The sequence below is a fragment of the Dermacentor andersoni genome, chromosome 4, assembly GCF_023375885.2.
Source record: "Dermacentor andersoni chromosome 4, qqDerAnde1_hic_scaffold, whole genome shotgun sequence".
Taxonomy (NCBI): Eukaryota; Metazoa; Arthropoda; class Arachnida; order Ixodida; family Ixodidae; genus Dermacentor; species Dermacentor andersoni.
Window position 1 is genome coordinate 164212215 of NC_092817.1, and position 27958 is coordinate 164240172.

The following is a 27958-nucleotide window of genomic DNA, read 5'->3' on the forward strand; positions in this document are numbered from 1 at the left end:
CGCCCGGTCAACCAACGTACACCACGACCTTTGGTGAGACCGGCGCCACTCCTTTCGTCAGCTTGTCGCCGCGTCGCCGCGTCGAGACTGTTGTGTGTCCCTGCCGCCGTGGCAAGCCCGGAGTCGCGCACCACTTAGCTCCATACTAGACCCAAAGGTGTGTCTTGATGTGTATTTCAGTGTTTCTTTCATGTTTGCTATTTTCTTCTATTTATTTTTAAGCCTTCTTTAGTTCCATTAAACGTTTGTGTGTGTGTTCGAAACAAACGGCTTTGTCCTCAATTGGGTTCTCGGAGGCTCCGCCTAAGAGAACCGTCAGAACCTTTTGAGTACACGAACCTTTGTCCCCATGTTAGGGTCATCAAAAATTGGCGTCCGCGACAGGACAAAGCCGTTCGTTTGGATTTTTTCTCTAAAGGCTAGGAACTATGGCTGCTAGCACACGAGACCTGTTAGCCTTAGCCGAACGCATGGGGCTAGAAGGTGCGGAGTTGAGGGCTTGGTCGAACGAGCAGGAAGCGCGGGCGCGAAAAGAGCGGGCAGCGGAGCGCGAAGCCAAGAAGCAGGAGCTTGTATTGGAGGAGAAGAACCTACAATTGCGGCTAATAGTCGCAGAGGCGGAAGGCGCTTATGTGGGCAAGAAACAGCCAGAAATAAGTCTGTTTGACTTAGCCACCGTGGCCCAGCGATTTGGTTTCCATGGGGCAGACTTGCACAGGTGGGTGCAAGAGAGATGGTTGTTAATATGCGAGAAAGTTCAGAGGGAGTGCAACAGGCGAGTGGCAGAACAGGCAACTGAGGGGGAACGCCTGGAGGAAGAGCTTCGCAGGGTGTGCGCTCGTATCGAGGCACTCGCGGATGCTTGCTCCGAAGGGACGAGCCCCATTATTCAGGATGCAGCACAGCAATGCAAGGGCGACCCGAGGGTTCCCTCCGACATGACGTCAGGCCTTGGCGAGCAAAAAGCGTTTCAAGGAGAGACAACTTGTGATCATGCCATTGTAGGCAAACATACTGATGTTAGGTCACATGACAAGAAGCAGATTGCTTCCGTACATCAACCAGTGCTGCGTGGGCCCAGCGCAGGCGATGACTGGTTTGTACAAGGTTCAGAGCTACCATGCATAAGCATGCTTGAGGAAACTGAAGTTAGAACTGAGAGCCTCCTACAGGCTACATATAGTACGTCGGAGTGTTTGCGCCAGGGTCAAGAAGTACCTGAAGGTATCGGGGCTCCTGAGGAACCAGGGTCGGTTTCAATAAAAAGTATTGAGTTGTCCTTACTGTGTTCCTTGAATTCAACAAAGGCAACTGCTTGTGGCCCTATGCGCCTTTGGGAGGGCTCCGGCATGTGTACCCAACCAACTTATGGCTTTAAGGAACCAGAACATTCTTTGTGTTTTCATGCACTCATGTGTGGTTCGACCATTGACACTGATGCTGCAACCACACATTGCAATGTTGACGACATTAGAGCACAGACAGTGACTTGGTCGACACCATGCAGAGACATTATTGCCCGGAGCGATATGGTCATGAACTGGCCAGTGCACTCTGACCGAGAAGATAAATCTCTAGTTAGGTTGATATGGCAAAGCGTCACCTAAAGGAGCCGATGCTTCGCTTATGGCCCTTCACGGACTTTTGACCTCGGACTTGGTGACTTCAACTTGATGGTTTATAGAGCATGTTGTGTTAGTGTTTGATGTTAGTTTCTTTTTGCTTTTCTTGACTTGCTGTGCTTTCTTTGAATTAGTGTTTTCCTTTAACGGTTTCATCTGCGTGCTCAGTGAACTGTGCGTTGGAACCACACAGCGCAATCTCATGGACAGACCATGACTGTAGTGTTGTGAACTTTGTCGCGCATTGAGCGGCAGTTTTTCTTCAGAAAAACTTGTTCAAAAAGGGGCTTATGTGATGTGTGGTGCGCGACGTGGTGCGGTGATCGGGACGGTCAAGAGCAGACGACAAGGAGTGCACGCGCGCCAAGGCGGATTCCATGCTGGAAGAAGGAAAACGAAGCCGAAGAGCGTCCGGCACGAGAACGCGCGGCGCATGAAAAACAACAATAAGAAGCAAAGCAACCAATTAGGAAAGACCACGGGGAGTCCGGCAGCTAATCGGAAAATGCTAAATCGGCCAGATCAGAAGAAAAAGCATGGTGCGCTGGCAGAACGAGAGGACACGTAAGGAGACGCAGGGGAGACGCAGGGGAGACGCCAGGAGAGTTCCAGGAAGCGACGCCAGGAGGAGGTCAACCACCGGAGCGGGCGCTGAAGACGGGCCGTCGGGTTCCGGACCCGAGCCACCGGGACTTTACCCGACCGGGGCCTCCTGCCAACCTGTTCCTGTGCGTCGCCCGTCTACCCGAGCATCCCGCCAGCTCCTCAAGGCTGGTGAGCTTCTGTGCCCGTGGGCAGCACGAGAACAGTCGGGCTACGGGCCCGAGTTCTACGCCATCTGCCCGGCCAGAACGCCGCCCCCCGTCTGTCGTGCCGCCTGCTGCCCGAGGTCGGCGTTCGGGCTTCTGTGCCCGTGGGCAGGACAAGAGCAGTCTGGCTACGGGCCCGAGCTCTACACCCAGCTGCCCGGCGAGAACGCTGCCGCCGTCTGCTCGTGCCACCAAGCCGCCTGGTTTACCTCTCCGAGCCAGAGCTGGCCAGCTCCGGTCGCCCGGTCAACCAACGTACACCACGACCTTTGATGAGACCGGCGCCACTCCTTTCGTCAGCTTGTCGCCGCGTCGCCGCGTCGAGACTGTTGTGTGTCCCTGCCGCCGTGGCAAGCCCGGAGTCGCGCACCACTTAGATCCATACTAGACCCAAAGGTGTGTCTTGATGTGTATTTCAGTGTTTCTTTCATGTTTGCTATTTTCTTCTATTTATTTTTAAGCCTTCTTTAGTTCCATTAAACGTTTGTGTGTGTGTTCGAAACGAACGGCTTTGTCCTCAATTGGGTTCTCGGAGGCTCCGCCTAAGAGAACCGTCAGAACCTTTTCAGTACCCGAACCTTTGTCCCCATATTAGGGTCATCACAGAAATCTGTTCTTGTTGTAGCCGAAGAGCTTTCAAAACGAGGCTCACCTCTTCGGTCGACGACTGTGATGCAGAGTCCTTTAGACGCATCGGTTGAAGAACTAATTCGTCGAACATCGCCAGACGCAAGTTCACTTTCACAGCACGCTTCCGACGTAGTTCATCAGTGTCCATGGAAGCCTTCTCTAACACCAGGTTCACGAGTTCTGCCGAGTTGAGTTCGCGAGGTAGTTCCACCGCTGGTTCATCTTCAGCTTGGTATCTCGAAAAGATGATCTTCTCTGGGGAGCTCTCCTCAAGGAAAAATGTCACCCACATGTTGGAGTCCGTGTCGACTGCGCCAAAATAATGTAGCGTTCCTAGTTAAAGGACACAATAGACGCGAAGTATTGCTATGGAACTGGCGTCCATCATGTCTACCATTTTATTCTCACTTCCTTCTTCTCTTCTCCTGAACCCAGACTCCTGCTCTTCTTCATCTTCTATTCCAAGGCTCCTACCGCTTCAACCTGGTCCTTCCTAGCTGTCTTCTCCATTTGCATAGCTCCCAAGGCTCTCTTTACTTCTTGCGGCGTTACTTGGCGGATATCAAATTGCTCTAGATTATTCCTTCTTTCATTATCGTCGTGGGTGCCACTGGTACTGTATAATTGTCTATAGAACTCATCAGCCACTTGAGCTATTTTATATCTAATATTAATGATATTGTCGGCATTGTCTCTTAACGCATACAGCCGATTCTTGCCTATTCCTACTTTCTTCACTGCTTTTAGCCTTCCTCCTTTCCTGAGAGCATGGACAATTCTATCCATATTGTACTTCCTTATGACAGCAATCTATAGCCCGTTGACGTTGACGTGCTCGGCAAGGTGCGGTGCAGTAACCACAGAATGGTGAGATCTCGCATCAGCCTAGACTTCACGTGGGAATGGAAGGAACTGGTACATAAGAAGCCGATCAATGAGTTAGCGGCAAGAGAGAAAATAGAGGTATTCCGTATCAAGCTACAGAACAGGTATCCGGCTATAACTCAGGAAGAAGACCTTAGTGTTAAAGCAATGAACGACGGTTAAGGATATGGTTAAGCTATCGCAAGAGATTAAAGATCTGATTAAGAAACGCCAATGTACGAAAGCATCTAGCCCTACAGCTGGACTAGAACTGGCAGGACTTTCTTAGTTAATCGACAAGCGTAAGAAAGCTGACATAAGGAAGTATACTATCGATACAGTTGAGCATGCTGTCTGGAACGAGGAAGCCTACAAGCAGTGAAGAAGAAACAAGGAACAAGCATGAATAAGATGTATACGTTAAGAGCCAAAGCTGGCAACACCATTACTACTATGGATACGATAGTTCAAGTGGCTGTGGAGTTCTATAGAGATTTGTACAGTACCAGTGGCACCCAAGACGATAATGGAAGAGAGAATAGTCTAGAGGAATTTGACATACCAGAAGTAACGCCGGAAGAAGTAAAGAAAGCCTTGGGTGCTATGTGAAAGGGGAAGGCAGCTGGCGAGGATCAGGTTACAGTAGATTTGTTGAAGGATGATGGGCAGATTGCTGTAGAAAAAGTGGCCACTCTGTATATGCAATGCCTGATGAACTCGAGCGTACGGGAATCTTGGAAGAACGTCAACATAATCTTAATCCATAAGCAAGGGGATGCCAAAGACTTGAAAAATAATAGACTGATCAGCTTACTGTCCATTGCCTACAAAGTATTTACTAAGGAAATCTCAAACAGAATCAGGATGACCTTAGACTTCTGTCAACCAAAGGAAGAGGCTGGATTTCTTAAAGGCTACTCAACCATAGACTATATTGACACTATCAATCAGGTGATAAAGAAAAGTGCGGAATATAACCAACCTTTATATATAGCTCTGATCGATTACGAGAGAGCGTGTGATTCAGTCGAAACCTCAGCAGTCATGCAGTCATTACGGAATCAAGGTGTAGAGTAGTCGTATGTAAAAACATACTGAGAGATATCTGTTGCGGCTCCACAGCCATCGTAGTCGTCCAAAAAAGCAACAAAATCCCAATAAACAAGGGTGTCATGCATGGAGGTACGATCTCTCCAATGTTATTCACAGCGTGTTTACAGGAGGTATTGGGTAGAATTGGGGATAAGAGGTAATAGAGAATACGCTAGTAACTTGCGATTCACTGATGATATTGCCTTGCTTAGTAAGTCAGGGGACCAACTGCAATATATGCTCACTGACCTGGGCAGGCAAAGCAGAAGGGAGGGTCTAAACATGAATCTGCAGAAAGCTGCAGATTCAAAGAAGCGTAGTCAAAGGTTGTAGCGTTGCCTGACAGTGCTTGGCTGGTGCTTGATGAGTAGGTGGGCTAGTTGTCGTGACCCTCCGACATAATGATGACTCTGCGACGAAAGGGTGTCTAGCACCTCTTGTGTTCAACGTACGTGTTCATTCCAGTCGTCCTTGTCAGGTGGCATCCAGCTGCTTGGATTTGGGGTCCTTGCCATGTAGTCCTAACTGTCATCGACTATGCGGTTGAAGTATGAAGTATTGATTCATGACGGAGTAGTCGGGTTCTTTGTCCACTAAAGCGGCCACTGTGTGGCGACAGCGTCAGTGTTGCTGGTTCATAGTCTGTTGGTTCATTTCGAGGTGTGGAATCATGGCTCCATGGCACTGCCGCATGGTTCCGTGGCATCGTCAGGTATCCTTTTGGCAACGTGATTTTTTTCTTCGGAGCTTCGTCGACATTGAATCACGTCGTTTCTTCGTCGTGAGGACTGATTTTGCGTTGGCGGCGGAGGACCTTGGGCACTTCAGTGAACAGAAACGGCGCATCCGTAGGTTACCGTGTTTCGTTTACCGGATACGGACCAGCATATCGGCCATGTATTGGCCCAGAGTACCCTCGGCGCTGCAGTGAGAGGCAGTGCCTTGGCAACGGTGGTCGAGAAAGTAGTCGGGGTTTGTTCCATTCAGTTGCAGCCAAACAGTCAGCAATTTCGCTCGGCCGTTCGTCTTGCTGTGCACACAAAGAATCGACTGCTAAATCTTTTAGTAGCATCTCGCGGTATGGGTATAAGCAATTGACGTGTCTCGCTTCATCGCTATTTCCGCAGAGCGAGCAGTCGTCAGGTGCGGACGCGAAGGGGGACGCAGACGCCTCAAGACGGTGACGCGGGCCATCAATACAGACTTTCGCGTTGGCAGTTTAGTAAAGGCGAATGGCTGCTGGAACACCTCTCAGACGACGTCAACAATTAAGGCTACTTGATGCGGCGTCGAAGAGAACATATCAAGTGGTTCTTCGCGTGCAACTGTTCTGGTGGTCTTTCAGAGTTCCTCGTAGCCTAGCGCTTGAATTTTTCAGCTCAGCGAGAACACTAGGGTACAACATCGCGGAGTGCGGTTTTCCAACGTCATTTCGATGTGCGTTGCTTCCGTTCGGAATTTCGTAATGGTCTTGGCCGTTTTACGTATGTATCCGGCGTAAACCACTTGCTTCAAAACCGCAGATGAGGAAAAACGCTTTCATCTCTGCCATGTGCGGGTCGACGTGTCTGAACTAATAGTTGATTTCAGCACTGAAGATCACGGTGTTCGCATTGAACTTCAGGCCGCTCCGTAAGCACGACGCTTATGAATGTCTGTGGAAATGCTGTAATTTATGAAATGGTGTAAAAAATGTAAGTTGCGAAACCGCCTCTTTTGACAGTTTCAGTTGTTAAACATTGCGGTTCTTGAGAAGGATTTCGGCCAGCTTTTCGGATCTCCAAACAGAGATGTGTGAATGATCGTTTGCTTCATTGGTTTTTGCAGCACACGATGTTGCAGGGGACAAGGGTACTCGTTGTGGCAGTTGTCTGGGGCCACGATCTTCCTAGTCTTCTGGGGAAGAGGTCCGTACTCGTGTGGTAGTCGTAGCCTACGGGTAGCTCCCTCGTCCATAATGACGTTCACGTTATTTTCATGGCTGGTAGGGTTTATTCGGTTTCCACGAAGCACCTATACGAGATGTCACGTTGTAGTGACAGCGAACAACACAGAAGAAACGTGGTTCATGAAAGACTCTATTGGGCGAACCGGAACCAACAAAACAATTTACATTCGGGCAGAAAGATAGTGCCGGGCACATGAGTCGATTGTTGAACAAATAATTTGTGATTAACGAGTAGTGGCTAGTCTCACTATTTTGGTAGAAGATTCGAGCGTTATCATTGGCGCTCGCGTATTTTCCAGACTGCACAACTGTATTCGCATTGCGTGCAATTTGATTAAAAAAGGCTCGACAATTGCAGAATGTCCTGATACATGCTGGCGCCTCATGCCCTGAGCTGTAACTTAACATTTGTTATTCGGTGAGACGCGTTCACTGGAAAAACATATAGAAGTTCGACGCTCAATAATATTTGCTAAAAACTATCTCAATCGTCCTGTAGTTGATCGCAGGGATACCTTTGTCACATCAAGTTAAAAAATTCCACAGCTGTAGCTAGACTGGAGCGCCAGTCGAAAGAGACGACTTCCGAGTGAATAAAAAAGTGCACTTTAAAGCTGACAGAGGTTGTACCTCAATATAACAATATTTAAAGTATTCGCAGTGGAAGAACATATATTTAAGCTCCAAATGGTTTTAGTCTAATACAGTCTCACTGTTGTCATCATCATGACAAAGAACAAAAATCTTCGGTATGAATACAAGAGCCAAAGAGAGAACCAAAACATTGCGTGCATTGAATACGTAATAATGAAATGGCGCAAAAATGTAAGCTGCAAAACCGCAGCTTTTCGCACTTTCAATTGATAAACATAGCGATTCTTGGGTAGGTCTCCAGCCAGCTTTTCAGATCTCCAAACAGTTATCCGCGAATGATCGGTGGCTTCCTAGGCTTTTACAGCAAACGTCGCTGAAGGTGACATGGACATTCACTGTGGCAGTTGTCTGGGCCACGATCTTCCTAGTCTTCTGGGGCAGAGGCCTGTACTCGGGTGGTAGCCGTAGCCTGCGGCTAGCTCGCTCGTCCATGGCGACAGTTACGTTATTTTCATGGCTGGTAGGGTTTATTCGGTCTCGATTAAGCACCTATACGATATGTCACGTTGTTAAGACGGTGAACAACATAGTTAGAAGAACCGTGGGTCATGAAATACTCTATTGGGCGAACCGGAACCAACAAAGCAAATTACATTCGGGCACAAAGATAGTGCGCGCAATTGATTTCGATAGTCGAAGAAATGATTTGCGATTAAGAGGAAGCTTTAGCTCGAGTGCTCCTATCTAAATACATGTAAAAGGAGAATTCGTTTTTCTCGGCAACCACTGCACCAAATTTGACGAGGTTTGTTGCATTTAAAAGACAAACTTAAAATCTAGTGACTGTTGGTTTCGAATTTTTGAGTTAGGTCGTCAATGTTTTATTAAAAATTGGCAAAAATCGAAAATTTTCAAAAAACGAAACTATCAAGTTTACAACTCTGTAACTCAACCACTAAAAATGATAATACAATTCTATGAATTGCATCGAATAGTACATCTAAAGCGGACAAAATTGATATGTTACACATGAATATAAAAAAATTCATTCATAGGGAAATACAACTTTTGCAATACCGTTGTAACAACGTAACAAATTCACGTAAGATGTAGAATGACATATTGAATTTGTCCGCTTTGAATGATCTAATGGATGCCGTTTACAGAACCGCGATATATGTTCTTGATGCAGAGCTATGAATTTGTTAACTTCGTGCTTCTATTTTTTTCAGATGGTCAAATATTTGAAAATCGTTTTAAGAAAATTCAAGCCCTAAATCGAAATTCCGCTTCCAACAGTCACTAGAATTTATCTTTCTCTTTCAAATGCAACAAATTTCATCAAAATCGCTCCAGGGGTTATCTCATAAAAACGTTTTTGCGTTTTACATGTATTTGAATAGGCCGCGTCGGAGTTGGGCCCGAGCTAAAGCTTCCTCTTAAGGAGCGTTGGCAATTCTCACATTATTTGTAGACGATTCCAACGTAATCGTTGGTGCTCGCGTGCCTTCCAGAATAAACAACTGTATTAGCGTTGCGTGTGTGATTTTATTACAAAAGGTTCGACTACAAGATAGGAAAAAGATAAAATCGACGAGAATATTGAAGAATGTTCTGATACACGCTGGTGCCTGATTCCCTGAGCTGTAACTTAACATTTGTTATTCGGTGAAAAGCGCTCACGGGAAAAAGATATAGAAGCACGCGACTCAATAAAATAACTAAGGACTGTATCCCAATCGTTCTATCATTGCTCGAAGGGATTCGTTTGTCACGTCAGGCTAAAAAATTTCACTGCTGATTTGAAAATCGTCAAAAGAGGTGACTTCCGTGTGAATAAAAACTGCACTTTAAAAGCGGCACAGGTTCCACATCAATACAACAATTATTAACGCATTCGCAGTTCAACATATATAATTAAGCTCAAAATGATATGAGTTAATACAGTCTCACTGTAGTCATCAGTATGATTAAAAACAAAAATCTTCGGTATGAATAAAAGAGCCAAAGAGAGAACTTAAACATTACGTGCATTGAACAGTTTGTAAGGGGAATATATTTTGCCATGCCTTTGTCTGCACATTGCAAAAGCGGTCTCTGAGAGGCAGCAAGGCCTAAGGACCTCAATTATTAGCAGAGATTAGTTTAGTTGACAACACAGTGCCTCCTTTTTAAATGGTTCTTCATGTGAGTTACTCCCATCTGAATGATTAAAAGGACGGCGAAATAAAGCATGTTTACTAGTACACTAGCAAAATGCTTGAAAAAAAACTAAATGAATCGTCAAGAATTTTGTGGGAGCATTCAACTTTCTAGTCACCACAAACGCAAACTTGCAGCTCTTTAGTGTTTTTTTAGAAATGAGTTTGCTAAAGCGACGGTGGTGAACATCATAGTTTCGCAAACAGTGAGCTCTATCCAGGACCTGCAGTATACTTCGACATTGACGCATCCCAAATTCAGCTGAAGGCGATGTTTGGTCATGTATTTTCGAAAAATCAAGCGGCATTGTTTCCGTCTTGCACTTCACTCAGCAGTTTTAAACGCCAAAGAAGCCAGTCTCTCAACACAATGCGTTCTGGTAGTTTCTCACCCCTGTGGGAGAATGTCAGCGTTATTTGCTGCACGGCTTCATGGTCGTGTTCCTATGCCAAACCGGTGGACGATTTACTTCACTTGGGCACTCGTCACGCTGTTACGACTGCCCACCCGTGTGCGTAACGAGATGCTCAATCAGTTGAGATGCATCTGTAAATGAATCGTCGCACAATTGGCACCTAATATTCTTGCAGAGATATGCGTCGAGGTTTTCTTTCTTTGTGGAACGAAATCCACACTGCTTGCATTCGTACGCCATTTTGCCTTCGTAAATTATTCTGCGGTGTCTGCTAAGATTTGAGATGCTCTTAAAGGAGTGAATACATATGTTGCAAACAAAAGGTATGTCGTTACTATGTGATTTGAGATTACTGTTAAGATCCGTTTTGTTTTTGAATGGTTTAGTACATATTTGGCAGATATGGGGTTTCACACCTGCATGGATCCGTTGATGCATACGGAAAGTGGGAACTGTCCGCGAATGATTTCTCACATATTTCACATTTGTATGGTTTCTCGCCGGTATGCGTGCGGTAATGTGCAGATAGATTGCCAGCCCTTCTTAAAAATTTACCACATGTTTCACATTTGTGTTTCGACTTCTTGGCCGACGATTGATCACTTGCTTTGACACCGCAGGAGTCTTGCTGTTCCATTCCTCCAATTCCAGTAGCATTTCTGCAAGGATAAGGGCAAATTAGCTCAACATGTCTGACTCTCGTTATGGGAGGACAAAAATACATTTTGACCATTTGAGTGTTGGACAAAAAAAGATCGCGCGTTAATGGTAAGGTGACCCGCTCAATTTTAGCGCTCAGTTGCTGCATTGATATTTAGGGCTAGATTTGGGCTCTAGATTGGCAGAAAGTGAACGGTGGTGCTTTCGGTGGCCTGGGGTGATAAACTGGAAATTAAGAACTTTCCTCGTTCGAGTGGCAAGCATAACATAAGCCTTGCGTTACCTAATACATCATGTATATCCTACATGAAACAGGTGCAGGAGATTGGAAATATCTCTCAGTGATGGTAAGTTCAAAAACTAGCCGGTCTGAGTACTGAAAATACAACTCCGTCCTCAACACGCTCACAACGAGTACTCAGGGAAAAGTCCAGAAGCGTGCTTCCAGTAGTGAGACATTAGGCACTGAGACAAACACTTTTGCGTCGGCGAAAATACTTCTCGCTTTTACTGCGCAGCTCTAAATGACCCATTCTTGCGGCGAGCGTCGGCGGCGTAACCGACTGAACGAGCACAACAGCGAAAGATGAAAGAGCGAAAACCGAGCAGCAGAAGAAGCGAGTCTTGAACAGTCGAGAGGCCGAGACCAATGATAGCTGCCCCTTCAGGGATATCAGCGCGGAAAACAGGTTTCATGCGGACCCGCCCGACCGCTCGTCTCGTACTAGCACCTGGTCTCAGCCAGAGTGCTCATTTAGTGCTATGATCAGCTCGTGTCGGCTGTCGCTTTCACATGTTCAAATTGCTTGGTTCGATTGTATTGGTCTGCAATTGTTTTCCAATCTAATTTTATGCGCGGGTTTTATGGAAGCCACACAGCACCAGCTATTACACTAGCTCCTTCGATCAGTCATTTACAAAAGCCGTCGCGCTTGACCTCTGCTATCTGTATCTCAAAATATTTGCCTGAATAATAAAAACACGTACACAGCTGCTCTCAAATTTCACGTTATGGGCTATCCTTCTGGTCGGTGAATTTTTCAGGACAGAGTGTGTGCTAGGAAGAGTAGAAAGGTTCAGCAGCATGTTACACTATACCAACACCTGGAGGAAAGCCTGCTGCACACATGGTAATGCCTAAAGTTGTACGATCTGACGGGTAAGACATAGTGAGCTGGAGTACGATGTAAACTGTTGGAATCTCAGCGCTGACGCCCGTTGTTGCAAATGGGTCGCAAGCCTGGCTGCCTGCGGCACAACTGGAAGCATCCGAAGGTCCCGGCAAAGCATGAGTCGACTGGTAACAGAACAACTTGTTTATTCTAGCATCGCAAAAGAGCGCGCGGTCAGGTCGACCGCGCCGGCCATACCGCGCGTCGTAGGCGAAACGTAGCAAAACGTTTGTCACTGTAGGTTGACATCCTCAACGTCACATGCGGGAACATAATGCATACCTAAAAGTAATTTCGTTCTTGTTTTCATTGGCTCTCTTTTATTCCGTCCGTTCGTTCGCTCGTTTCGTTCCTTGGTTCATATTCAGCCATTACTTGCTTGCTTATGGGGGTGTGAGCCATCCCTGATGATGATATTTTGCTCTCACTAGAGGCGCTTTTTGGCGGGTTGAAGCCATTGCAACTAGCCACTTGAGGCTCTCGATATAAGAAATGGAAATCGCTCAAAGGCAAACTATTCGCGTCATTTCGGACATGTGTATGTGGAATGAATCCCCGTCAGACATCATAAGCCTAACTCAAGTTTACATACCGAATATGAAGAAAAGCTGGGTGGTTCAAGTTTACCTGCAGTGTTTGTATGAAGTCATGTCATATCTGAGGCGCATTCGAACTGCACACCGTTCCTGCCGAAGGCATCATGACAACGGCACACACATAATCGTTTCCCCCCATACGTAGCAAGCACAGAAACAAATACTTCAGTGTTTTCATGTACAATGCATCATATATGCTACTGAAAAAGTAGGTATTTTCTTTTGTTTTTCTCAATAAGGTATTGAACGCTGCAAGCGTTGAGTTAAGGCAATGCTGGTGCGACAGCTTTTCTACGGTTTAGTGAAGAAAAATACAAAGGGCAGTAGAGCAGAGACAGCGCGTACATTATGTCTTTTCTACAGCCTGGTGCTCGTTTGAAATGTCTGCGCCAAGCAGTAGATGAACATTGGTTGCCATTCTTGCGGCAATGTGCTTTTTACTTGTATAATTGTATTTATTCTTGTTACGGTGGTTCATATAGCTCACGCAATGTTATAGTTTGGTTGAAGTCGCGTGCTGTTACCTTGTACGTAGTTTCTAATCATGCCAGGTTGGCCGGCATCGAGACGGGATTATATAACTAAGAAATTAGAACTACCAAATAATGAAATTTCGTTTGATAGAGCCAGTTAAACTGCGGCAAATTATCCATCATAGCTTTTATTCAGGCTTGCAAGTAGGAAAAACTATCAACTTGCTAAGCTTAAAAACAATAAATGCTTAGAATTCACAAAGTTGATGATAATGATGATGGTTGAAGTTTATTTGCGCTAGGGCATCTAAGGCCAAAAAGCGCCAGGACATGTGGTTTGGTTTAGTAAATTTTGAGTTTAGGACTATGACCTAAAATAAAGGCTGTATAGAGGCCAACACATAAAGTATGTCTACATATAGCTGTGCATCAATTCTAAAATAGTAATTAAGATAAGCATAATGCCTTATATTCAGTGGTTACCGGCACAAGTGATCAATTATTGTGAATTGTCCGAGTCCCCAGCTGTACAATTCTTGCTTACGCAAGAAGAACGAGAGCTCAGACATACTATTGTGCATCAGACTATACCTCACCTGTGAAGCGCAATCTGATGGTTAGGATGATATGAGATGATGTCTAGAAAGTTAACTTGTGCAAGATGATTAAGCACTCATTTAAAGTTAAAAAGTGCGTCCTCTGATAAGAACATCGAGGGTTGGGGGGTATATGGTGTGAGTTCTCTAAAATTAGCCAATCGGTGTCGGTGAAGTTCGGGACATTGAATGAGGACATGTAGGGCGGTAATGTTCTCACCACAGTGTGTGCACGTCGGGGGGTCTGTTCCAGTCAAGAGGTATTTGTGTGTGCCATAAATGTGTCCTCATTCGGAGTCGTGCCAACCTGACATCGGTGATTCGATCACGCTTCAGCGGGAAACATTTGGTTAACTGCGGTTTCTGAACGTGCAGCTCATTTTCAACTTCCTTGTCCCATTCAGCTTGCCAATGATTACGGAGGGACTTTCGTACCGCAGGTTTCATGTCTACACCACGTACCCAGCTTACATCAATTGTATCCCGATGAGCCGCTTGTCCAGCATTTTTATCCGCCATTTCATTGCCAGCGAGTCCAGTGTGGCCTGGCACCCAGCATACAACAGGAGCAACTGTTCTTTATACGCTACTTGAATTAGTTGAAGGAGCTTGTTTAATACAGGATTTCGGCTTGCTTTCCCACATGACAGGGCGGTGACAACGCTTAAAGAATATGTGTATATTATAGACTGTTGTATCTTGTGCTGTACTATACACTCAACAGTGATCAGAATACCGTACGCTTCCGCTGTAAAGATGCTGTTATGGTTACACAAAGTTTTAGTTGGAGAAGTTTGGGCCATGGGTTGCACAGAATACCGAATTTGCACACTTTGACGCATCAGTGAAAAATGAAATAGATCTTTACATGTCTTCAAGAGCCATGAAATGTTGCTAGATGAGGGCACTTCGACAACTTGTTTTGTTAAGCTCTACATCCATAGTCCATACATTCATAGTCTATGCGCGACAAAACAAGGCTTTTAAAAAAAAGATAGGAGACAATACCTATCTGTGCCCCATGACTGGTGAGATCATCATCATCATCATCATCATCAGCCTAGTTACGCCCACTGCAGGGCAAAGGCCTCTCCCATACTTCTCCAACTACCCCGGTCATGTACTAATTGTGGCCATGTTGTCCCTGCAAACGTCTTAATGTCATCTGCCCACCTAACTCTCTGCCGCCCCCTGCTACGCTTCCCTTCTCTTGGAATCCAGTCCGTAGCTCTTAGTGACCATCGGTTATCTTCCCTCCTCATTACATGTCCGGCCCATGCCCATTTCTTTTTCTTGATTTCAACTAAGATGTCGTTTACCCGCGTTTGTTGCCTCACCCAATCTGCTCTTTTCTTATCCCTTAACGTTACACCCATCATTCTTCTTTCCATAGCTCGTTGCGTCGTTCTCAATTTCAGCAGAACCCTTTTCGTAAGCCTCCAGGTTTCTGCCCCATATGTGAGTACTGGTAACACACAGCTGTTGTACACTTTCCTTTTGAGGGATAGTGGCAACCTACTGTTCATGATTTGAGAATGCCTGCCAAACGCACCCCAACCCATTCTTATTCTTCTGGTTATTTCAGTCTCATGATCCGGATCCGTGGTCACTACCTGCCCTAAGTAGATGTATTCCCTTACCACTTCCAGTGTTTCGCTACCTATCGTAAACTGCTGTTCTCTTCCGAGACTGTTAAACAGTACTTTAGTTTTCTGCAGATTAATTTTCAGACCCACCCTTCTGCTTTGCCTCTCCAGGTCAGTGAGCATGCATTGCAATTGGTCTCCTGAGTTACTAAGCAAGGCAATATCATCAGCGAATCGCAAGTTGCTAAGGTATTCTCCATCGACTTTTATCCCCAATTCTTCCCACTCCAGGCCTCTGAATACCTCCTGTAAACATGCTGTGAATAGCATTGGAGATATCGTATCTCCCTGTCTGACGCCTTTCTTTATAGGGATTTTGTTGCTTTCTTTGTGGAGGACTACGGTGGCTCATAGGTTCATAGTTGTAAGACATTTCCGCTTCAACTATTTGATATGTTGCATGAAGATTAGCTTACTATCGAAGATTACGCCCATAAATTTTTATTTATTTCTAATGACCAGGCTTCTTCAATTCATCGTAATGCATGGGTCCGGACACACCCGTCTTTGTCTGGAAAACAGCACACAGGTACTCTTCTCTGCACTGGACCTAAACCCGTTTTCGTCTGCCCATTTAGCGAGCCGATTAACACTTAAGTGTATCTGGCGTTCACCTATGGATAGATTGCAAGATTTAAAACTGATTTGGATGTCGTCCACATATACAGAATAAGACACCATGAATGGTATAGCAGAAGGGAGAGAGTTGATTTTAATTAGGAAAAGTGTGCAACTTAGCACTCCTCCCTGTGGTATGCCGTTTTCTTGAACAAAAGTGCGCGATAGTACATTGCCAATTCTTACACAAAACTTCCTTTCAGATAGGTAATTTTGCGAGATGTTCAGCATATAACCATAAATTCCATCGGACGACCGGTCTTGCAGAATACCGTATCGCCAGGCAATATCATATGCCTTCTCAAGATCAAGGAATAGAGATAAACAGCATTGGCCGTGTACAAATGCATCACGTATATATGACTCAAGGAGAATAAGAGTATCGGTTGTAGACCTTGCTCTTCGGAAGCCAAATTGGTGAGGGATCAAGATACTATTATATTCCAAAAAGAACACAAGGCGACGGTTAATAACTTTTTCAAATACTTTAAGCAAACAGCTACGGAGTGCAATTGGTCTAATTGTTAATTAAGGAAGGGCCTCTGCCGTGTTTCAGTATTGGCAAGAATATTGCCTCCTTCCAAGATGAAGGTATAACGCAGGGTGCAAAAATCTTATTGTATAGAGCTAAGAAGCAGTTTAGGGTCTCACCAAGCAGATTGTTGCTTATTCCATAAGTTGTTGTGTCAGAGCCTGGAGCCGAGTGTTTTAGGCTTGTTGCGCAGCTCAGGAAGAGCAAAAAAGGAAGGAGGTAGGGGTAATCAAAGGGAACGGAAAATAGAGTGAGCACTCTGTTTTCCGTTCCCTTTGATTACCCCTACCTCCTTCCTTTTTTGCTCTTCCTGAGGTGCGCTACATGCCTAAATCAATCAGGACATACCAACTCGCCCAAACTGCCGTGCTGGAGCCGAGCATCCACAAGAGCCTAGGGAAAGCTTGAGCTCAGGGAATGCTAGTAGTTTGTTGTATCTTTCTGATGACAGCTTGTTTGTATGCAGAGGCATATTTTCAGCTATTTTTTATGGTGTAAGAACATTTCAGCATAGTTATCGGAGTTTGATACCCCCTGAAAGTGCTCACCAAGAGTGTTTGCTTGATCTTCTATTGTCTCGCCAGAGCCAGGGATGAGAGGAAAAGGATTTGCACGTGGTCCTTTTAGTTTACGCACCCTATTATATAATTTGCTAACATCCATGTATGAGGTTATGGAGCATACGTAGCGTTTCCAGCTTTCTCTTTTGGATATTCGGAGGATAACGCGTCCATTTGCTTTGCGCCGCTTAAATTCTATTAGGTTTTCTGTTGTTGGGTAGCGTGAAAATCTACTCCGTGCTTTTTTCTGGCGTTTCCTCGCTGTTTCACAGTCTTTGTTCCACTACGGTTTTAGATTGACTTTATCTGTGCAGGACTGGTGTATGCAGTTTTTAGCAGAACAGAGGATATGTTCAGTGATTTAGGTGGTCAGTTCCTCTGCACCTAGGTGGTCCACATCTTCCAGGGACAATTTACATGGGTTTTCTAAATTTCGACCAGTCTCAACTATGAAGTTTCCACTTTTTGGCTTGAGCTGGTCCATCGTGCCACTTTGTTGCTTCTAGGAGTGTTGGGAAGTGATCGCCACATATGGATTACTAATAACTCTCCATTCCAGGTATGGAAAAAGTGATGCTGACCCTATGGCTATGTCTATACACGAATACGTGTTGTGTGTAGGGCTGTAAACTGTTGGCTCTGTCTTGTTCAATAGACAGGCTCCAGAAGAAAGAAGGAACTTTTCAATTGCCTGTCCGCTCGCATCCCATCTTGATTCACCCAAGAATGTGCTGTGAGCATTGAAGTCTCCGATTACTAAATGGGGTTCGGGCAGCTGGTCAATCAGCTTTTCAAATTCTGCTTTGTCAGACCGTTCATCAGATGACATATATATGCAGCAAATAGTTATAAGTTGTTTGAACAATATAGCCCGAACAGCCACTGCTTCAAAAGAACTCTGGAGTGATAGATGCTGGCATACTGCTGACTCTTGGGCTATAATTGCCACATCACCTGAAGAAGAATTACCATTAGTTCTATCTTTACGGGAAATTATGTAATGTCTTAAAACGGTCTTGTGTGTAGACTTTAAATGAGTTTCTTGAACAAAGAACAGTCGTGGCTGATATTCCTCAACTAGATCTTTGACATCAGCTAGATTTTTAAATAGGCCCCTGGCATTCCAATTGATTATTTGTGTAGCCATATGGAGGAAGGTTTTTGTTGTGTGTGTTCAAGAGCACGTCTTATAGATAGATTTGTATACAAGGACGGTAACTGTTTAAATTAGCGGTCCCATTCTTTGAGCAGTTACAGGTATTTTATCTCTTCTCGCGCGCTCGTGAGAGCGCTGATGTCTCGCCGTCGATGAAGCCGGGGATTTTCGATCGACCTCCATAACCTCCTCGGAGGCGCTGGAGGATCGTGAACTAGGCGCTGAGACTGGCGTTTACGCAATTTACGCACGCTGTTGTTGCCTTCACTGTGAATTGCTTGTTACTAAGGGAAGTGTTCTTGATTGTTCTTTAAAAAGAATTGAAGCGTTGCATCGGTGCGCCCTATTTTTAGTGGGCTAACAAGGGAAAGTGGTTGACTAGAAGGCATATAGGGGTCTTGAGTTCGGCAGCAGCGCCAACCGCCCACCATCAAGCCCAACATGGGGACGGAGCAAGTCTTACGAGTAAGACAAGCCCTCGCCAGTTGTACGGTGCTTCTATAACCCAATCAGGAGTACTCAAGGTCGGCCACCCACAGAAGGTTAACACTCGCTGCCACGAAAGTCGGAAGTAAATAGAAGGGAGGCGAAGACATGAAAGATTGCAAGGAAGAGAGAAAGACGCAGAATGGAGAGGGGGACAGGAAAAGGCAACTACCGATTTCCCACGGGTGGGTCGGTCCGGGGGTGCCGTCTACGTGAACCGAGGACAAAAAGGTGTGTTGCCTCCGCCGAGGGGCAGTAAAGGTCCAAACACCCGACATCGGCTTAACCCCCCAGGATCCCCTTCTCCCCGGACACGGCAACGGCGCACACGGTTAGTCGCAGGAGGGTCCAAAACCCATCCGCTCGGGTACGTGGTGTCGAAATACACCATACGCCTGCAACCCCTGCGGGGTAGAAATTACAAAGTTAACTACACGAGAAATATATATATATATATATATATCGCAGCTATACTAGCTACATCTCGTGGAGCATCTCAAGTGGAAAACTTCCTTAAATTTTTTTGCAATTTCCTTGAAATCGATACCATGCGTCCGAACACTGGCGAATGATTACCCATAAAACAGAAAATTTCATAACGCTGCGTAATACGTGAATTTTGAGCGCTTTCAATGTGTCCTTTGGTGCAGTTGATTTAATCGTGGTGGTGTTATTGCTGAGTTTTAAAGATGTAATTTTGTTACTTGAATTTCTCAACATTTTCTCAAGTATTTGAGGAATCTAAAATACAACTTCTTCAGTTATGATATCACATTTCTTTAAATGCCACGAGCTTCAATACTCGTACAGTGTGTTGCTAAGCACATTTATTTCTCTTTTCCAAATTACTTATGTCGTAGATCCTGAGCGAAAACTTTTTTACGCCGACACAATTTTCTCTGAAAAGCAGCTGATATTTGTCATTTAGGTTATCGCAACATTTATCTCTCGCGCAAGTGCGTCAATGCCAGCGTAATTCTTTCAGGGATATTACAGGAACACAGTAAAACCCTGTTTTATTTCGTGAGCCTAAGCTCCGATGAGCACCTCTCCTTCACAATCTTTACATATTCTGTAACGGGGAGTGAGTAAGCAGGCTACAAACCTGATGAAGAAATTGCGGCCACTGACCAAGTCAAGGTGAAAAAACACACAGAGACGTTTCGGGACCCGTACGGGTTCCTTGGTCACACTAAAAGCGGGCAAGAGCCGCGAGTCGTTTTTATGGCAGAATGTGACGTAGGGAACGGGTGTAGTTAGCGGGAAGATTGCCATCAGTCCTGTTGATAGTGTTGTCAGTAGTTTGAATAAATAAAGATTCTAACAAGAGTCGCGTCATCGAATTCTTTTCCTTAGCTATTATAGCAGCGTTTTCCCAATCGATGCGGTGACAGCGATTATCGGCGTGTTCGGCAAGGGCGTTCGAGACTTTTTTCTTGTTGGACACGTCCCTTTGGTGCTTTTTTAGTCTTCTCGTGAATTTGCCGGTTTCACCGATGTAGCTGCAGCTGCAGTCTGCGCATGGTACCTTGTATATGACACCGGGATAATTCTTGCTTTCAAGCCAATCCTTTACGTTAACAAGCTGATTTCTCAGCTTGTTGGATGGCATGTGGGCTATTCTGAGATCGTATGTTGAGAATACGCGGCTAAGGGCTTCGCTGACACCAGGAACATATGGGACGCCAGCGCGTTTCATGAGCGACTTGCCTTGAGACGGCTTTGGATGGAGGACGCGGGCTTCCATTTTGCCAATAAACTTCTTGGGGTACCCGTTCCTGGATAATTCGTGACGAATTCTTTTCAGTTCGTTCTGCATTTCGTGGTCACTTGAGCAGATGCGTGTGGCCCGCGTCACGAGAGATGAGACAACGGATTGCTTGTGGCAAGCCGGGTGACATGAATTGAAGTTTAAGTACTGGCCGGTATGAGTCGCCTTCCTGTGCACGGCAAATGAGAGCCTCGTTCCACTTCGCCACACGAGGACGTCAAGGAAGGGGAGGCTGTTGTCACACTCGTATTCTGTGGTAAATTGTAGGGCTGCGTTTGCCGAGTTTAGAAGACGTAGGAGGCGTGAAGCGTCCGGCTTTCGCACAATGCAAAAACAGTCGTCTACGTAGCGGACGAAAACCTTCGGCGCGGGAGCGAAGTCAGCCGGACGCTTCACGCCTCCTACGTCTTCTAAACTCGGCAAACGCAGCCCTACAATTTACCACAGAATACGAGTGTGACAACAGCCTCCCCTTCCTTGACGTCCTCGTGCGGCGAAGTGGAACGAGGCTCTCATTTGCCTTGCACAGGAAGGCGACTCATACCGGCCAGTACTTAAACTTCAATTCATGTCACCCGGCTTGCCACAAGCAATCCGTTGTCTCATCTCTCGTGACGCGGGCCACACGCATCTGCTCAAGTGACCACGAAATGCAGAACGAACTGAAAAGAATTCGTCACGAATTATCCAGGAACGGGTACCCCACGAAGTTTATTGGCAAAATGGAAGCCCGCGTCCTCCATCCAAAGCCGTCTCAAGGCAAGTCGCTCATGAAACGCGCTGGCGTCCCATATGTTCCTGGTGTCAGCGAAGCCCTTAGCCGCGTATTCTCAACATACGATCTCAGAATAGCCCACATGCCATCCAACAAGCTGAGAAATCAGCTTGTTAACGTAAAGGATCGGCTTGAAAGCAAGAATTATCCCGGTGTCATATACAAGGTACCATGCGCAGACTGCAGCTGCAGCTACATCGGTGAAACCGGCAAATTCACGAGAAGACTAAAAGAGCACCAAAGGGACGTGTCCAACAAGAAAAAAGTCTCGAACGCCCTTGCCGAACACGCCGATAATCGCTGTCACCGCATCGATTGGGAAAACGCTGCTATAATAGCTAAGGAAAAGAATTCGATGACGCGACTCTTGTTAGAATCTTTATTTATTCAAACTACTGACAACACTATCAACAGGACTGATGGCAATCTTCCCGCTAACTACACCCGTTCCCTACGTCACATTCTGCCATAAAAACGACTCGCGGTTCTTGCCCGCTTTTAGTGTGACCAAGGAACCCGTACGGGTCCCGAAACGTCTCTGTGTGTTTTTTCACCTTGACTTGGTCAGTGGCCGCAATTTCTTCATCATCATGTTACCTGACCAGACGAACTTTCGTCGAACTCTTGACTACATTTCCTACAGAAATAACTACGGGCAAGACGTCGTAACCAAAATTCGCCGGTTTGTCGCATTTACGTGCAGAATAGCCGCCTTCAAGTGCCACATGTCCTTCAACCAGACGTGCAAAGTGGAAGGCCTTGTCCCAAAAAGTCTGCGCTTGAAGACACCGGTTGCATCAGCGTGGGGCCACAAGATAATTCGACAAGCCGAGAGGAAATTATTGGCAGCAAGGGTTCAAGAATGCCGACAGAAAATCAAGGATTTGGAAACAGCAACGTTCTTCGCAAGGCGCCAGCTAGAACACGCCATTCTTCAAGACTTCCCGGATGTACAGCTTCATGCGAATTTCGTGGCGACATTAAGAGACCGCCAGTGCAGGAAGTCGCAAAAAAGTAAGCTTGACGCTCTTAGGCCGAAGGAACCCACGCAAACCAAGGAAGTCATCCTCAACTTATCCTCCTACAAGCCTACTGAATCTGAAGCTACTCTTCTGCGCAAGGGCTTGAACTTCAACACTGGCGCCTCACCCAACCCAGCGAGAGTAATCTGCGCCGTGGAACGCGCCGTCACTCAACTTCCTTCCGAAGTAAGAGAAGAAGCTCGCACCCGCGCCATTGGTGTTCTGTCAAAGTGGCGGACGCGCAACCCTCAAGCACGATTTTCACCTGCCGAGAAACAAGCCGTCGAGGGCCTCCGGAACAATGACTCCATTGCCATCCTTCCTGCAGATAAGGGAAATGCCATCGTGTTGCTCGACAGAAGTGACTACAATGAGAAAATGAAGGATTTGCTATCAGACGAGGATACGTACGTCGCGATCCAAAAAGACCCCACGGTCAACCTGCAAACAAGACTGCAGAAGCTCCTCTCCAAGGTTTTTAAATTTGTTCCACCGCAGCAAAAGCATCTCTACCATCGCCTCTTGTGTACTAACGGGTCCGCACCTGCAATATACGGACTACCGAAAGTTCACAAGCCAGGCGTTCCACTACGGCCCATTGTAGACTTTACAAGGTCACCGCTGCACCGGTTATCAGGTTACCTACACCAAGTGCTGGGCCCGCTCACCGGCAAGACAGCGACGCACATTTCAAATTCTTATGCCTTCGTGGAGAAAGTGCGCGACATCTCCCTGGATGAAGACGACATTATGGTGTCATTTGACGTGAAGTCGCTCTTCACTTCAGTGCCTGTTGACCTGGCCGTTGCTACGTGCAGAGATGCCCTACTGGCGGACGACACGCTCGCTGAGCGCACCCCTTTGGAAGTACTGGACATTTGCGAGCTTTTAGACTTCTGTTTGAGCAACACCTACTTCACTTACAACAAACATTTTTACAGGCAGATCAACGGAACTGCCATGGGTGCTTCCATTTCCGTTACTACCGCCAACTTGGTCATGGAAGTCATTGAACAGAAGGCCCTCACTGACTTCGCTCCCGCGCCGAAGGTTTTCGTCCGCTACGTAGACGACTGTTTTTGCATTGTGCGAAAGCCGTACGCTTCACGCCTCCTACGTCTTCTAAACTCGGCAAACGCAGCCCTACAATTTACCACAGAATACGAGTGTGACAACAGCCTCCCCTTCCTTGACGTCCTCGTGCGGCGAAGTGGAACGAGGCTCTCATTTGCCGTGCACAGGAAGGCGACTCATACCGGCCAGTACTTAAACTTCAATTCATGTCACCCGGCTTGCCACAAGCAATCCGTTGTCTCATCTCTCGTGACGCGGGCCACACGCATCTGCTCAAGTGACCACGAAATGCAGAACGAACTGAAAAGAATTCGTCACGAATTATCCAGGAACGGGTACTCCAAGAAGTTCATTGGCAAAATGGAAGCCCGCGTCCTCCATCCAAAGCCGTCTCAAGGCAAGTCGCTCATGAAACGCGCTGGCGTCCCATATGTTCCTGGTGTCAGCGAAGCCCTTAGCCGCGTATTCTCAACATACGATCTCAGAATAGCCCACATGCCATCCAACAAGCTGAGAAATCAGCTTGTTAACGTAAAGGATCGGCTTGAAAGCAAGAATTATCCCGGTGTCATATACAAGGTACCATGCGCAGACTACAGCTGCAGCTACATCGGTGAAACCGGCAAATTCACGAGAAGACTAAAAGAGCACCAAAGGGACGTGTCCAACAAGAAAAAAGTCTCGAACGCCCTTGCCGAACACGCCGATAATCGCTGTCACCGCATCGATTGGGAAAACGCTGCTATAATAGCTAAGGAAAAGAATTCGATGACGCGACTCTTGTTAGAATCTTTATTTATTCAAACTACTGACAACACTATCAACAGGACTGATGGCAATCTTCCCGCTAACTACACCCGTTCCCTACGTCACATTCTGCCATAAAAACGACTCGCGGCTCTTGCCCGCTTTTAGTGTGACCGAGGAACCCGTACGGGTCCCGAAACGTCTCTGTGTGTTTTTTCACCTTGACTTGGTCAGTGGCCGCAATTTCTTCATCATCATGTTACCTGACCAGACGAACTTTCGTCGAACTCTTGACTACAGGCTACAAACCTGCAACTCTACCGCCCCTTGAGGTGTGTTAACAGCATGGAAAATTTGGCGAGCTTGTATAGCTTCGTGGTTGCGGCATGGGGCGTGCACAGTGCCGTGTGATCTCCGGTCGCGCTTTTGGAACCATGAAGTTTGTCGAGGCCTGCCGCGCCGGCCGAACGCTCAAAACTGCCGATGCAGTATTTGTTTCAGACATCAGAGACAGCCCTCCCAAAAAGAAATTACCGAGTAGAGGCGTGATTGTTACAATGGTAGCCATGCCTGTCGTCTTTGAGTTGCCTTTTAATGGAACTTTTCTAAATGGAAAACTTATGTGGCGCCGCCTTCAACACTGGCTGATGCTTTCTCCGTGCCAGCGCGGCTTGTGCTAGGCCTTACGTTATCGACGTTGCTGATGGACCCCAGGGGCTGGCAATTTGCGCTGCCATTGTCAGTGGCACCTGTATGGCATAAAAGTATAGTAAAGGTGTTCCTTTACCGTAGTGCAGGAGCCATTCATGGGAAATGGATATTTCGTGCTTATGGGTAACGGCAAGAATCTTCTAGTAATAGGAAAACTTTATTGTGTCCTTTATGCGGTTAAGGGGTGGCGGGGGTCGGGAGAGTAACCCCCAATCCCCCCCTTCCTCAGACGGCGGCCAGTCCTTGCTTTCTGGCGGCGTCTTCGGCCATCCGGACGGCCCAGAGCTGCTCCTCTGGGTCCAAGCTGAGCAGCAATGTCTCCCACTGCTCGGCCGTACTAATGATGCGTGTGTTAGTGCGGGAGGTGTTTGTGGGTGAGGCTTTGGGGCATTGCCAGATAATATGATTGAGGTCGGCGCGGGCCTTGCACGCTTTGCAGAGTGGTGAGTATGCATCGGGGTACATGCGGATGTAAAGCACGGGGTTCGGAAAAGTTCGTGTCTGAAGGAGTCGCCAAGTGGTGGATTGAGACTTATTCAGTGTTTTGTGTGCTGGGGGGTAGCGTAACCGCTCTGTGCGGTAGTGCAGGAGAATTTCTCTCAACGTGACCATTCGGTCCCGCGCGTGACCGCGATGCAGAACAGAGGGCTGGTCGGGATCGGAAGACGCAGGAGAAGGATGATGCGCCCGGTGTGCGAGAGCTCGGGCGGCTTCGTTTCCAGCCAGACCCGAGTGACCAGGGGCCCAGATGATCGGCACGCGGCGTTGCCTTGGGGGAGGAGTGCCAGAGAGAATTTTCTGTGCTTGGGGTGCTATGAGTCCTCTTGCGTAGTTACGAATGACCGTTTTTGAATCACTGATGAGGCAGTGTGCATTGGTAGCCGCGTAGGCCAAAGCGATGGCCGTTTCTTCTCCTAGTTCGGGTTGCGTGGCGAATATTGATGCGGCCGCGGAGAGGTGATACTGCGAACCCGCGACTGCGACGACCGCAATGGCGTTTTGGTTGGGGTACTCTGCTGCGTCAACGTAGGTTACGTCAGCGGCTTGGTCGTAGCGCTTTTGTAGTTGTTTAGCTCTTTCTGCACGTCGCTCCGGATTGTGTTCAGGGTGTATATTGCGAGGTATGGGCGGGATAACTAGCTGATCACGAATGTTTGGAGGGATGGGTACTTTTGGTCCGAATTGGGTGGTGTAGGTTATGCCTAGGGTGCCTAGAATGTGCCTGCCCGTGGTGGAATTGGCAAGTCGTTCGTATTGGCTAATACGGTGCGCTTCAATAAGCTCGTCTATGGTGTTATGAATGCCTAGGGCGTCCAGTTTCTCGTTAGAGGTGGTGATGGGAAGATGTAGGGCTTGTTTATAGGCCCTCTTGATCATGGTATTAAGTTTGAGCTTGTCAGGTGCATTGAGGCTAAGGTACGGGGCGACATAGGTGATCCTGCTCAGGGCGTAGGCGGTTACCAGGCATATAAGGTTGCTTTCCTTCATGCCGTGATGTCGATTTCCGATGCGTGCAATGAGGCGAGTGGTTTGGTGTACATGTTTATCTAATTGCTTGAGTATCTCCGTGTTTCTGCCGTTTTGTTGGATGCGTAAGCCAAGGATACGAATGCTAGGTACTGTAGGTATGCGTTGCTGGTGCACGTGAAGTTCTATCTCGGGTGGGTGAGGGTCTGGACGTCGACCTCCCCAATTAGGATTGTACAGAAGGAGCTCCGATTTCTGTCGGGAACACGCCAGGCCGCGCGGTTCTACGTATGCAACGACCTCGTTGATGGCTTGCTGCAGCGTGTCTTGGATGTCCCCGTCGCTGCCCCGGTGACCCACAGGGTGATATCGTCTGCGTAGAGGCTATGCTTGAAATTGGGGATGCTAGCTGATGCAGGCGGTAGCCCGAGCAAGGCCACGTTAAACAGAAAAGGGGATAGGACCGATCCTTGTGGCGTGCCTTTGCTGCCGAAGTGAATAATTGGCGACTGCAATCCTCCGATGGTAATGGTGGCCGTGTGACCTGGAAGAAAATTCTTCACGTAGTTATTTGTTCGATGTCCAACCTGGAGTTGTGCCAGTTTGTTCAGTATGGCCTCATGCGTGACGTTATCGAAGGCCTTGGTTAGGTCTAGCCCCAAGATGGCTCTGGTGCCCAGCCTGGAGCTTTTGTCGGCATCGATAAGTTGGTGCTTGAGCTGAATCATGACATCTTGAGCAGAAAGTTTTGGGCGGAAGCCAACCATGGTATTGGGGAAGAGGTCGTTGTCGTTCATATGTCTGTCTAAGCGTGTCAGGATGACGTGCTCGAGGACCTTTCCGACACATGAAGTCAGGGAGATAGGGCGGAGGTTTTTGAGAAGGAGGCGCTTCCCGGGTTTGGGAATCATAATAATTTTGGCTTCTTTCCATTGTGAGGGGAGGTTTGCAGTTTCCCAGTATGCGTTAAAATAAGCTGTGAGGGCTAGCAGAGAATCCTCATCTAGGTTGCGAAGCATTTTATTAGTAATGCCATCAGGTCCCGGGGCTGAGTTAGGGCGGAGTGCGAGGATGGCTTCACGTACTTCTGCTGCTTCTATGGGCGCGTCCAGGTGGTCGTTATCGGTGCCTATGTATGCTGGAGCGGGTGTAGTAGGTTGAGGTCCTATGTATCGGTCTATCAATTTTTGAAGAACTTGTGCGTCCGTGCCCGGATGGGTGTGAATAATTTTTTGCAAGTTGTGCTGTTGTGTGTTCTTGCTGTTAGCCGGATCGAGGAGGCAACGGAGGATATTGCACGTTTTGGGCAGGTTTGGTTGCTGCTCCATGCTGTCGCATGTGCTGTGCCAATTTTGACGAGTAAGTTGTTGTGCATAGTCTTCGATTTGAAGGGTAAGAGTACTAATACGTTTCCTGAACGTTCGGTTGAGCTTGTTGCGTTTGTATCTGCGTTGCAGACTGGCGAGGGCTTCCCACATATGCAGTAACTTGCTATCTGCCTCCTGCAGATTGGCTTCTTCAGGCACCAGTTTAGTGGCTTTGCTCGCGTCTTGCAGCAAGGATGCCACCCAATCTTCGAAAGGGGGTAGGGTACCCGAGAAAGAGGTGAGGGCTCTGGCCTGCCGGAAAGCGTCCCAGTTCGTTATGCGGAGTTGACCACCCTTAGGCTTTCGCGAGCCCGCTCGAACTGTTGTTTGGATGAAATAGTGGTCGCTGCCCA

At 47.1% G+C, this 27958-nt stretch overlaps 1 protein-coding gene across 1 annotated transcript; it reads left to right on the forward strand.

Annotated features, from left to right (window-relative positions):
* Positions 1 to 428: 428 nt before the first annotated feature.
* Positions 429 to 27894, forward strand: LOC126538259 (uncharacterized). Its single transcript, XM_072287662.1, has 3 exons — positions 429 to 718; positions 21921 to 23336; positions 27747 to 27894. Exons 1-3 carry the CDS (start codon positions 429 to 431, stop codon positions 27892 to 27894), a joined length of 1854 nt encoding a protein of 617 aa, XP_072143763.1.
* Positions 27895 to 27958: the final 64 nt, after the last annotated feature.

Coding starts and splice junctions, on each gene's coding strand:
- LOC126538259 (XM_072287662.1), top strand. CDS start 429: ATGGCTGCTAGCACACGAGACCTGTTAGCCTTAGCCGAACGCATGGGG. Junction 719..21,920: donor CATGGGGCAGACTTGCACAG/GTGGGTGCAAGA, acceptor ATTTACGTGCAG/AATAGCCGCCTTCAAGTGCC. Junction 23,337..27,746: donor TTTTGCATTGTGCGAAAGCC/GTACGCTTCACG, acceptor TGCCTCCTGCAG/ATTGGCTTCTTCAGGCACCA.